Source organism: Hesperophylax consimilis, chromosome 28 (genome assembly GCF_061612785.1).
Source record: "Hesperophylax consimilis isolate HC1 chromosome 28, BYU_Hcon_1.0, whole genome shotgun sequence".
Taxonomy (NCBI): Eukaryota; Metazoa; Arthropoda; class Insecta; order Trichoptera; family Limnephilidae; genus Hesperophylax; species Hesperophylax consimilis.
In genome coordinates this window covers 13,633,982-13,648,202 of record NC_142863.1, presented here as the reverse complement: position 1 = coordinate 13,648,202, position 14,221 = coordinate 13,633,982, and the positions used below count along the sequence as shown (strand labels likewise).

General features: G+C 37.0%; 1 protein-coding gene across 1 annotated transcript; it reads left to right on the top strand.

Moving 5' to 3' along the window:
• Positions 1-450: 450 nt before the first annotated feature.
• LOC149410207 (uncharacterized) lies at positions 451-5,090 on the top strand. Its single transcript, XM_089648972.1, has one exon. The coding sequence runs from the start codon at positions 451-453 to the stop codon at positions 4,696-4,698; it is 4,248 nt and encodes a 1,415-aa protein (XP_089505098.1). The 3' UTR covers positions 4,699-5,090.
• The last annotated feature ends 9,131 nt before the right edge of the window (positions 5,091-14,221 follow it).

The following is a 14,221-nucleotide window of genomic DNA, read 5'->3' as shown; positions in this document are numbered from 1 at the left end:
TTTGTCAACTACGCTACACTACGCTGCGCGGGGACCCACTATTGAAACTATCAAGTTTTTGACTAAACAAAAAATAATTAACACTGAATCGAGAGATGTCGACGGTCAAACAGCCCTGCACGTAGCCGCGACCTTTGGAAAGGATGTCACTGTGAAATTCTTAGTAGCAGAAATGGGAAATGCAATTAATCAAACTGATTATTCTGGAATGACACCATTACACCTGGCTTCCCAAAATGGCCACAAAAAACTGTCTTGACTCTGCTTTCACTGGGAGCCAAAACAACTATCAAAGATACTCGAGGAAATTCTCCTTTGTATTACGCCGTGTTAAACAATCACTTAGATGTGGTCAAAATTCTCTGGTTGAAAGATGATACTGTGGATGAAAATACTCTTATTGGGGGTCATACTCTCCTTCACACAGCCGCAGAATTCGGTCACGTAGAAATGGTACAGTACTTGCTGCTGCATGAAGCTGATGTCAATGCTAAGACTGTCCTAGGATCCTATCCATTGCATCTCGCAGCATATAATGGTCACCAGGAGGTTGTCAAATCTCTGCTAGAGTATGGAGCGCATGTGAACCTTAGAGACTCCAAGGGTATATCCCCTTTACACTGTGCAGTGGAAATGAACGATGAAGAAATCGTCACGATCCTCTTGGAAAATGGTGCTTTTGTTAATAACGGAAATGAGACATACAATCACACCCCCTTTCACACAGCTGTTTTAAAAGGCAATGCATTAATCGTAGGTCTACTGCTGCACTGGAAAGCAAATGTCAATTCTAGAAGAAATGATCACCGCACCCCGCTTCTTCTCGCGGCCGAGGGTGGACATGCGGATATAGTTGACCTCCTGTTAGAGAATGGCGCTTTGGTGGATAGCAGAGAAATCACCGGATTATCGGCGTTACACATTGCTGCTCTGCTTGGCCATGCTTCTGTTGTAAAGACTTTAATCCAAAGAAGGATCGACATCGAAACCCAATCTACATGCCAAATGACGGCATTGCACCTGGCTGCACAAGAAGGTCACCAACAAGTGGTGGATATTTTGCTAGCTGCAGGAGCGAATGTAAATTCTGTAAATGATAAAGTTTCAACTGCTTTGCATCTCAGCGCCCTATATGGTCATGCAGAAATTTCAAAGGCTTTGCTAAAGAAAGGAGCAGAAGTGGACTGTAAAGACAGCAATAATTTAACACCTTTACATGTAGCTGCTACTAGATCTTGTAATTACAAAACTGTTCAGATGTTGCTAAAGTATGGAGCCAAAGTTGATGAGAAAGATGATATTGGTAATACAGCATTACATTTTGCATCATTTGATGGAGAAAGACTAACAGTAAAAGTATTGCTCCAAGGAAAGGCTGATGTTGACGCCGAGGTTAACGGCGGTGGCACCGCGTTGCTTATGGCTGTCAATGGGAATCACAAGGCAACTGTTGAGATCTTGTTAAAGTATGGAGCAAATGTTAACCACTTGGATTCTGCAGATTTATCAGCATTGTGTTATGCAGCGATAAATAACAATAAGGACCTGTTGGACATATTGATTGCCAAAGGAGCGGATGTTAACATTGGAGGAGGTCAACTTCTTTTAACTGCAATTAAAGCAGGGCATATACTTGTAGTTGAAGCCTTGTTGAAGAATAAAGATGTTGACCTCAATATTACAGATCACGATGGATCAAACCTCTTAAACACGGCTGCTGTAAGTGGAGATGCGTTAATAGCCAAGGCGCTTATAAAAAGAGGTATTAATGTTGCAGATTGCATGCAACAACACCCTTCGCATCTATTCAATGCAATTTCGTACGGACATACAAAGTTTATTGAAGTTTTACTAGAAAATGGAGCCAATGTTAATCCCGCGGATTCTGATTTATCGCCACTGTTTCACGCAATCCTTATAAATAAACCAGATGCTATGGAAAGGTTACTCCACTGGGGAGCAAACCCTAATATCCGAGATTCGAAGAATAGAACACCGTTAGAGCTGGCAGTTGGTAATGCCCAAATTTCAAATACCTTAATACTGCTACAACAAGAGGGTGCTAGGATTAATCAGAGAGGCACTGATAACTGGACATTACTACATGCCGCGGCTCAAGTGGGTAGTCTTGAAATAACGAAACACTTGGTAGACCGAGGAGAAGACATACATGCTAGAAACAAACAAGATTATAAACCAATCCACATAGCCGCTATGCATGGCAACCAAAATATATTGTCTTACTTCTTGGAATCTGGGATGAGCATTCATGATTCGGGATATGCTGGCTGTAGCCTGATGCACTGCGCCTCTCTAGGAAGGCACCTTGCTGTAGCTCAATTCTTAATAGACAAACAGGTTGATATTAATTCCACTAATTTAAACGGATCCATGCCTATTCACTGTTCTGCCGAACGGGGACACACAGAGATGGTCAAGTTGTTATTATATAGCGGTGGAGTGTATGATGCCACCGACAACTTTGGAAGAAGTCCTGCAGATTTGACTGAAAGTCGAGATATTAAAGAATTGTTAGAATCAATTGGAAAACTATTTGAGGCCGTCAAAAATAATGATGTTTTAATGGTTGACATTTTGGTTAAAGACTTGGCACAATATGTAGATGCGAAGAGTTCTGAAAATTCAACACTTACACACATTGCCTCCTGGAAGGGCTTTCAGGAGGTGTGTGACATTTTGTTGAAGAGCAAAGCCAATCCCAGTGCTGTTGGGAAGGGCGGCAATTCTCCTTTGCATTATGCATCCAAAAACTCTCATCCAGGAATAGTAGAATCTTTGTTGAAAAATGGCGCAGCACATAACCTCAAGGCTGACAATATGAAGACTCCGTTGGATTTTGCTACACAAAAAGATATAAAATATTTACTGCAAATTGTTGCACTCTGTTTCCGGAAAGTACGATCCCGCGATGTTAACGTAATTAAAGATATAACCAAAATAAGGGATGTAGAAATCATAAAGGCGGTGATGAAATGTCGGGACGCCGATGGCAACACGCTTGTGGTTGTTGCTATGAAATATGATTTCCCCGCCGTAGACCAGTTAAAGCAGGTTTCACAGGCAAATGTTCACGACATTTTATTCAGGTTTCAATTAATGCTTAAAGATGAAAGATTCACAGAGGCCATAGATATTATAAAACAGCTGCTAAATAACAGAATCGAAATATTGGGAGGAGATAATCCAGGAACGCTGGACGTGCAATATGATATAGCACTAGTATTGTACAAGCAGAGTAAATATTTTGAAGCCATGCCCATGTTGGAAGATATCTATCGGAAGAGAGTGGAAGCATTTGGTCCTCACAACCCAGTCTCCCTGGAGACCAGGAAAACTTTGGCTTTATTATTGTACCAGCTGGGAAGGACAAAAGAGTCATGGGATATATTAAAGGAAGTTATGCCGAGGCAACGGGAATTGCTGGGCGATGGGCATGAGATGTTTTTAAAGACTAAAACCACCGCAGGGGCTATTCTTGTTGCCCTGGGGAAGCATGAAGAGGGCTTGTGTTTGTACACGCGAGTCTATAAAAGATATAAAAACACACTAGGTGCCCATCACCCTCACACTCTTGATCTACAAAATAATATTGCCGGAGTGTTGCTTGCTCAAGGTAAGCCCCACGAAGCATTAGCTTTGTTTCAAAATGTTTATGAAACCAGAAAAGAAGTTTTGGGTTTAAATCATTCCGAGACACTCATAGCCAGGTGCAATATGGCAACTGTTCTTATGGACCAACTAAAACTTGATGAAGCTTTGCAAATCTATCAGGAAACATTAGATATTCAGGAGAAAGTGTTGGGGCTCAATCACGAGCACACTGTTCGTACTCAAAGCTGTATGGCGCGTCTTTATCTCTGTCAGAATAATGTGCCGGATGCCCTGAGGGTTCACAAGGCGGGGCTAAATGGGAGGAATACCATTCTTGGTCCCAACCACCCAGATTTTATAGATCTGGATGAACATTTAGATGATCTGAAAAAATCATTAAAATCGACATTCAATTTAGATGTCACCTATGTTCCTCCTTGTGATGTTAATTTACTAAGAGCAGCCAATGTAGGGGATGTGGGCGAGGTTCGTAGTTTGATTGAGAATGGATCGGATGTGAACAATGCGGATGACGAGGGTAGAACAGCGCTGCACTTTGCACCCACGGTGGAGCTTATGGAGCTGTTGCTCGGCGGCGGAGCCGACGCTACTGCCGTGTCGCAGGCAGGGAACACCCCCCTGCACCTCGCCACGTCACGAGCTTGTGAACAAATGGTCCGTCTCTTGTTGCAGAACGTGAAGAAGACCAAACCCAGGGCCTACTATAAGTTTATCAACGCTAAAACTACAGTGGAAGGTTTCACAGCTCTACACATTGCCGCTAAGATGGGAGCCGCTGATATTGTGAGTTGCCTGTTGGAACACGGAGCGTGCTACAATAGTCGAGACAGAAGTGACGATCGCACGCCTCTGCAATGTTCTTGCAGTCCCTCTGTCGCCAGACCGCTGCGTTTAGCCGAGGAGATGTTTGAGATGGCGGGGCGGGGCGGCACTGTGCTTCCTCAGGGATACGAGAGGCATTTGGCGGCGGTGATGAACTCGAGAGATACAGAACACAGAACTCCTCTGCAGCAAGCTTTGGTTAATGGCCACACTGGCACTGCCAGACTTTTGCTGGGCTTTTAAAAACTCAAACTAACTCTGAAGCTACAAGCCAAAAATGTATATATTCTTGGTATGCCTAATATTGTCACAAATGTAGGTAATAGTCATTGAAATCGCTTGTCAAACGGAGTCTAAAAACGTTCAAAGTCCATAAAAGAATATTTCTCTGATGGCTTCTGAATAATGTTTATGTCTCTATTGTTTATATCTCTATTATGATTAGATGTATATCTACAACCTCTCTACATGGCTATAAATGTATTGTTTTGTAAATTTTTCGTTTTATATAATCTTTTGTTTTGTATAAATTTTTTAATTCATATTCCTTTCTCACAAATTTAATTTACTTATTCCATATTATGCTATCTCATGAGAGGTAAAGACACAAGGAGGAAATCCATAATTGGTTTTATTTTGGCTAAATAATACTTATGTACAAACTGAATGAATGTAAACTGTCGATATCCCGAAAATTTATAAATAAATCATTTTTTCCCAAACTTATTGTTAACATTTTATTGTTGTTATACTCAGTAGCGTAGCTAGGTAACCAAGGGCCCTGGGGCAAATTAAAAAATGGGGCCCACTGCTATGTAAACTGATTAGGTTTTATCAAATAAAAATATGAAATATACAAACACTTTAAAAATGCTAAGCTACTTAAGCTCTTTTTTGTGCACTGCAGACTGCAGGGCAGGTAATAAAAATATTAAACAGTAACAACATAAATTACAATTAATACTTGGTGTAGGTTTGGCTAATAAAACGAAATAGAGAAGATTCAAGGGTTTATTATATAAAGGTCTGGCCTACCAACTGACTAAATGACAATTATATTTACAATTTTTTCCTAGCTTTAGTTTTCGCAAAAGTATCAATGACTTCGTTTAAATCCAGGCTTGATGCGGTTTTGTTTTCAATTGCTATTAGCGATAAATGTCGGAGTCGAGTTTGGCACATCTTATTTCTTAAATAACAATTTTTTTTTGGTAAACTAATGTTTAAGTCAAGATTTTTTATGCATAGCACAAAGGGTATCAATTATTTTTTATAAGCAATAATTATTAGCCTGAAACACACATCCACATTGAAAAATCTCCTGATAAAAGATACATGACGCCAACGGGACATGACGGGTTCAAGTCCCGTTGGCGTCATGTATCTTTTATCAGGAGATTTTTCAATGTGGATGAGTGTTTCAGGCTAATAATTATTGCTCTTAAATAATTTTTTATTATTTTTAATTTGCTAGATGACCTTTCAGCTGCTGCAGAAGTGACAGGAATTGTAAAGAATAATAACATTGCTGTAAAACCTTCCGTTAGGTCGCATTCTAGCACTCCATATTTGCTCATTATTTCCTTACATAATTGGTGAACAGTCCATGCTTGAGTTAGTTGAGGTAAAACTACATGGTAAATATTAATAAATTGAAGTGAAAAACAAGGGCCTATTATATCTTAATATTTTCTTTGGAATTCGTCACACTTTTGTAATAAAGTTGCTTCATCAACATGTAATAAAAATGTTGGTGTTAGAAAATCGAATATATGACAGACTGCACTCGTACCAATAAAACGTGTGTCTAATTGAGATATTACTGTGTCTAGTACATTATTGAAAATCTCAATTTTAAATATTTTTCTCGGTTTGGAAATCGGTGATCAGCAGCTAATTCATCAAAATGTTTTTTCTTTGAAAATGCCTTTTTTCTTGAAAATGGGTATCAATACCATATTTTCTTGCAGTTTCACTGGCTTTTCATTTGAATAATTCGAAATCATTTCTATAAATTTGCAACTTTGCTTTGGTCTCTGCTAAAACTTTACTCGCCTCGCCCAAATTGATGTCGCATTTTTGTAAAGTTTTGGATGCATAATTGATGTCGTTCGATACACTGTGCATGAATTCGCAAAGCAACACGAACTCGAAATTTAGCATTTTTGTTTTAATACTCTCTGCTTCACTACGCTCATTTTTATTAGGACTCTTTAGAACTATTTCTGATAATGCTTTGATAATATCAAAATAACGAAGTTATAGCAGATATCGTATTGACCCTACTGGACCATCTAGTCGGATTTAGTTTTTTTAGAGTGGTGTCCGATTCGCCAGTGAATTTTGACAGTAGATCCCAACATTTGATGCTGTTTCCGAAAAAGTTATACAAATCTTGCAACGTTGCGAAAAAAATCTGTATTTCCACACAACTGCTAACGGCATCGTTTATCACCAAATTTAAATAATGAGTGGAACAATGTACGTGCTCTACTTTAGGCAGCGTCTAGTATTTTGGAATAACACAACTAAAAACGATTAACTGGCCCATATTTAGAACACGAAAAGTAGTACGATTTTGAAAAACACCTATTGTTTTGGTTGATGTCTGTTGGAAAAGGTCCTGAAGGCTGTAAAGGCCCCATATCAAGAATTTGACGTTTTTCGTTATCACTTAATCTTTTGTTCGTGAAGTTTCCCAAGTCATAAGAAGATTTATCGTACACATTTTCGAAAAATATAGAGGTCTGTGGTTCCTCCAAACTGCTCCAAACCCTCCGCTCTTATGTGTGTCATGCACGTTCACATGATCGGCGGCGGAGGTATCTCCAACTGCAATAATTGTCGAATCTTCATCAGTAGGCTTCTTAACCAACACTAGTTACCACATTATTTGAGTCACTATCAATGGAAATATTTTGGCCAGATGTACTTGCAGAAGGCTGACTAAAAGACTTGGCAATTTTGGGCAATTTTTGTTTACTATCTTCTCTTTCTTGGCGTTGTTTGCGTTTAAATGCACCACTGGGTTTCTTCTTTTTATACATATTTTAATACGCTACAAGTGTCGTTGGGGAATGACGCACATATCACTATCCCAACACTGCCAACCTACAGAATGAATTTATTTATTTTATTTATTTTTTTGAACTGTGTATTTTTTGACAAATTAACAACAAAAATGACGAAATAACATGGCAATGTTTAATGACAGGGCTCATGATGACGTCACGAAGTATGACGCCTGTTAACAGTAAACAAACATTTTGTGCCACAAATGTTTTAACTGGCACATCAGTGTCATGCGATATTGAGCTCTTGAGAATTGTACATTAGAGTTCAATATCGCATAATATTACCGAGTCAGATGGGACATTGTTCCGAAGACACGATTTTCTACTATCTACTTTCTACTATCTACATATTTACACAGGGCTGCCAGTTCGTGGGGAATTCTCCAAACTGCGGGGAATTCATAGCTATTTAAACCGATTGTCTATTTTGTGGGGAGAACCTTAATATGGGGAAAATGAGGGGATTCTACAATATGAGAACTGAAGGTAATAATTTCTTGAAAATCCAACCACATTAAAAAATTATATTTACAATTACAAATGAAAATTTACTTCAAACAATTTCGTTTTCTTTCAAAACAATTTACGAACAAAATTTCTATTTAAATATTAATGTCAAAATAAAAATAAAATATTTTAATAGAATTTTGTAACCTTTCGAAAGTAAAAATAATAAAGAAATTTGTGGGAACTGTCATTTTGTTTTCCCTAATTTGGGGATTTTTAACATCTATTGTGGGTATTTTACAACATTTGTATTGGCAGCACTGTCTCAATATTTTTACTGTACTATTTTTACTTTTTTCTGTGAGTGGTTTATTTATGGTCAATGCATTACTCGTCTATGTTTATGTTCTTTACCTGCGTCATTACTACATGACTAATGGGACTTGGACACGGTCAAGCGGCTTGATCGCAAGCACGTAGTTTATTGTCTATGGCACTTTGTGTCAAGCATTTTGACCGTGTACCGAAGCTGGCTTGCAAGCATTGCGCAATTCTACGTGCTTGCGGCGAGGCTTGATGCGAATTTATATTTTTGTGGGAATAGACAAACGACAATAGACAAATAAATATCACGTATCATAAACAATGATATAAATTGAATAAAATTGTTATAAAATAGGTACTTAGTTATTGTTTTTGTGTTCAATTTGTAGAAATCCATCTAATTTAAAAATTCTGGAAGTATTTTAGTATTTTTTAATAATTATGACAGCGGTTTTCAAGGTCATTAATAATCAAACTGTAGAATAAATAATTTTCTGAATTTTCAATGGAGAAAACATATTTTTTGTATGAATACCGCACAAGATATTCATACAAAAATAGCTGTAGCCTGTAATACACTTTGCAATTGCTCATGGGTAAAGCGGTACCTTAACTTGTACCATTCTTGACACCAAATTCGTTTCTTTTTATTATTTTATTCAAACATAAAGCTAACGTAAGAGCCAAGAACGCTTTGTCTTTGACAGATTCCATTTTGCCGCGAGTCACGAAATGACAGGAAGGCATAGAAGTACATATACATAGACCACCACGAAATGACAGGAAGGCATAGAAGTACATATACATAGACCACCACGAAATCACAGGAAGGCGTGGCCATGCTTGACGGAGAGGCTTGATGCGGGCTGTCAAGCCGCTAAGCATAGACAATAATAGACAACAATAGACAACAATAGACAAAAAAACTACGTGCTTGCGATCAAGCCGCTTGACCGTGTCCCAGTCTCTTTACACATCCTACTCAATGCATAACTCACACAATGTTTTATCCCAATATCGGGGACTCCCGCTATCCAACGATCTTCAAACTGTTATAACGGTAAATTAAATACTTATTTTACCAAAAAAATATATTAAGATAGTGGTTTTGCAATAAAATATGTGTGATATCTTATTCGTAATCGTTGTCTAACTAAACGGCTACGCAATAAATCAATAGAAATTAGTAAAATCAGTTATATTGATTATTTCACAAACTGATATATGAACGCAATATTTTAACATTTCTTTAAAAATACCTACGTTTTTATACGAAAACCTCCTATCCGTATAATAACTAAGGTATATTAGGTTGGCGTAGCTGAATTCTCCAATTATTTGCCATTCATTAATTAGATACAACTAAGTGCACAGACATACGCCGATGGCGACTTTGTTTTAAACTATTTAGAGATAATTTTTAAGTCATCATTTTATCTGTTCATAAGATAACTAATATTTTAATGCACAGATTTATTATTTTTATGAATAGTGAACTCCAAACTCTCTGAGCGACTCCTCTCAGAGTCTTACGAGGAATTACTTTTGAACAATGTCCTCTTGTCAGAGGAAATGCATCTGTTTGTCCAATGCAAGTCGCTCGATCTACGTTTCTTTTCCAAAGGCGACGAAGCGCTTCCTGAAACTTCCATGGCTGATATCTAAGAACGCATTCAAATGCTTCTGGAAAATGTAGCGCAAGTTAATACTTATACAGAAGTGGACAGTCACTTTTTATACACGGCCAAGTTTATAGCTCAGAATATCCACATACTTAAACATCAATTGAAGTTGACGTACAATATTTTGCCCTGGGAAGAAATGGAGTTCTGCTTGATGAGCTTTGTGTCCGCCCACATTCGGCACCAAGAATTGAATTTATTCCATCTGTCGGTACTGAGGAAAGAGAGGTTACTGAAGGAATACCTACATCGGGTATTTAGATGTACGGGAACTTCAGAAAAACAACAACAACAATAATAAGTATCAAGTGTAACAGTCGATTGTTTCAACTCTGCGTTATAAAACTAGTTAATCCACAATAAATCACTGCAATAAATAATTTCTCGGTGGTATCTCAATAACTATTGCCATTCGAAACCGTTGGTGTTTTTAAACCGTACTCTGTGCAAACATTATTATAAATTTAAAACGAAAAGTGACATTTACTCACGACACTGAGTGAGCTGAATATACATTTATAATAGTAGTTCCCGCTTAGTGCTGCAGGGTTGTCAAAACTTAATTCTTGTCTAAAATTAAAAAATAATATTTATTTTATTGTCATTATGAATAATAACGATAGTGCCGTGTCATCATTAAATATGGCGACAGAATCAATTAGTGCCCTCCATAAAGCCATCACCGATCCTGCACTTAAAATCACCAGGGATCAAATGACAAAAATATTGTCACTACTATCAACCGTCTCTGGAAACATGACAGACGTAGGAGTGAAGGTGGGGATTCTCGTGGGTAAAATTGATACTTATGAAAGGACAATTGATAAGCAACAAATTCCAGTAAACTGCTCTCCAATAAATGATTTGCTCGCGGAAGCAGAAGAAAGAAAAATCCGATCGAAGAATATCATTCTCTTTAATGTTCCGGAGAGCATCTCGGAATCTACTGCAACGACTATCGCAATGGATAAAGAAAAAGTCGTTTCAGTAATAAGTGATATTAATAGCGAAATCATACCAAATGTCGTTAAGATGTATCGACTGGGTGTACAAAGAGTTAACAAAACAAGACCAATTAAGATCGAATTTAAGGAATCTGTATCGGCGCGTGAGGTTTTATCAAGAAGTGCAAGAATCAAAAATGGTATCAAGGCCAGTAATGATCAAACTAATTTGCAGAGGGCTCAACTTCAGGATTTACGAAACGAACTTGACACGAGGAAGAAAAACGGTGAAACAAATATCACAATCAAATACGTGAACTCAGTCCCAAAAATTATAAACTGTGTACCAAAAAACTACGACAGCAAATAATAAAGTGCTATTATCAAAATGTGAGAGGGATCCGCACCAAACTTCCCATTTTGGTAGCATCGGCAGCAACCATCAGCAGTGATATTTTCTTTTTATCCGAAACATGGCTTGACTCGGGAATTAAATCTGCTGAATTAGGCTTCCCTAATTTTAATATATACCGCACGGACAGAAATTCTAAAACAAGTGCCAAAACACGAGGGGGTGGTGTAGCCATTGCTATCTCAAAAAATCTCAGTTCCTCAAAAATATCCACGAAGAACCCAAGCATCGAGCAAATTTTTGTCAAAGTGAACACTTCTGGCGGAAAAATAATAGTGGGATGTGCGTACCTACCTCCAAATTCTGACGTTCAATGCTACAGCAATCACTGTGAAGAGGTTGAATCAATTTGCGCCCAATACCCTCATACAAAATTACTTCTAGTTGGTGATTACAACCTGCCACATTACGACTGGTGTAATATAAGTACTGACAATTATTGTTCCAATGTTAAAATTCGTGAAGTTAGAGATATGGCCCTGTTCTTGGGACTAACTCAGTGTAATTGTGTTCATAATATAGGTGGCCGTACATTGGACTTGGTCTTGTCTAATGTGTCTGATATATGTGTTGTGAGAAGTACAGAAATACTTTTGCCCGTCGATGTTTACCATCCGCCACTAGAAATATGTATGTCTAATCTTAAACCAATTCCCACTGTAAAAAAGATAGAAGAAACTCGCAATTTCAAAAAAGCAGACTATGTTCAAATTTCTAACTTTCTTAAACAGAGTGACTGGTCATTTTTAGATACTGATGCTGATATTAATGTACAGCTTGTAAAATTTTACTCCATTGTTAATTCTGCAATCAAAAATTTTGTACCTTTGACAGTTTATAGGGAAACTGAATTTCCGAAATGGTTCTCAAAAGAACTGATTGACTTAATTTACGTCAAAAAAATATCGCACAAGAGGTTCAAACAAAGTCGCCTGGCTATCGATTATACTGCCTTTCAAAAAATGAGGGCAGAATGTAATAAGCTCTCTACTAAATGTTATAACAGTTACATGAGTGTTGTCGAAAGCTCTCTCATAGAGGACTCAAATTTATTTTGGAAATATATTAAATCCCAAAAAGAAAATGGAACTTATATACCTAGTACTATGTCATTCGATTGTAAACAATCACAAAATTTACAGGAAACTGTTAATCTGTTTGCTGAGTTTTTTGGTGGTGTATATGTTAGTAATAGTGTAGACAGTAAGTACTCTTGTTCTAATTTGGTTGAAAACCTTGATATATCTGACTGTACAGTAACTATAGAGGACGTTATGTCTAAGCTGAAGAGTCTCGATTCCCGCAAATCCTCAGGACCCGATAAAGTTCCACCTAGATTCCTAGTTAATTGTATGCATTCATTGTCACATCCCATACATAAGTTATTTATGAAGTCACTCTCATCAGGTGTGTTTCCTGACCTTTGGAAGTTTAGTCATTTGACGCCTATTTTCAAAAAAGGAAATAAGAGCGAAGTAACAAATTATAGGCCAATATGCATAATGTCTACTTTACCCAAACTTTTCGGAAGCCTAGTACTAGACAAGTTGATATCTCAATTTAAACGAGTAATCTCACCAATTCAACATGGATTTATCAAAGGAAGATCAACGCTTTCCAATTTAATATTATACACTAATGATATCGTTAATGGCTTTATCACATCATATCAAACTGACTCCATATATACTGACTTCAGTAAAGCATTTGATAAAGTAAACCACAGAATCTTAATACGTAAATTAAAATTGTTGGGAGTGAGAGGGAGCATGTTTGAATGGTTTAAGAGTTATCTGTTGGGAAGGTACTTAGCTGTAAAGGTTGATTCATTCACTTCTTACAAATTTGCGGCATCAAGTGGAGTACCGCAGGGATCTCATCTGGGCCCAATATTATTTTGTTTGTTCATCAATGACATAGTAAATATTTTTAGCAAAGTCAAAGTTCTGTTATTTGCTGATGATTTGAAGATCTACAGAATAATTAAAGATGATAATGATCGCTTTATTTTGCAGTCGAATCTGAATAAACTATTTGCTTGGTGTTCAGAAAATGATTTGCAACTAAATATTAGTAAATGCCAGATTATTAGTTTTTACAAAGGTAAAAATCCTCTTCATTTTTCTTATTTCATTAATGGCGCTAATCTTCTTCGAGTTTCACAGATTCTTGATCTCGGTATCTTATTCCACGAAAGTCTACAGTTTAACTTACACATCGATGAAACTACTAGCGATGCAATGAGAATGCTCGGTTTTATTTTGAGAATGGGGGCAAAGTTTAAAAATGTGTTAACTTTAAAACATTTATATTGCTCATTAGTACGAAGTAAAATAGAATATAATTCAACAGTGTGGTCACCGTTCTACAAAGTCCATTCTCAAGCCTTAGAAAAGGTACAAAATAAATTTCTTCGGTACATCAATTTTAAAATGAATATTCCCATCGAATTTATAAATTATAATAACTTACGTACCGAAACCAGACTTCTCAAACTATCGGATAGAAGAGTTCTAACTGATATATTATTTTTATTCAAAATTATCAAATCTCTCATTGACAGCCCTGAATTATTGGAATTAATTTATATGAATGTACCTGCCAGACAAACTCGAAGCATAGACACTTTTAAATGTAACAATAAACTCAATACTAACTACTCTTTGTACTCACCAATTCCAAGAATTCATCACTGCGCAAACAAATATTGTAAACTTATCGACATATTTGGTGTTAATAACTTTGAGAGTTTCAAAAGGCAACTAATTTTAGACCTTTTTGCTAAGTATTAACTTGTAGTATTTATTAGCTTTAAAAAAAAGGTCAAGCCTTCATACTTTGACTTACTTTACCATATTATTTTCTAATTACCTTATGAGTAAA

Bases quoted from the DNA above. Each gene is read 5' to 3' on its own strand.
- LOC149410207 (XM_089648972.1), top strand. From the start codon at position 451: ATGGTACAGTACTTGCTGCTGCATGAAGCTGATGTCAATGCTAAGACT.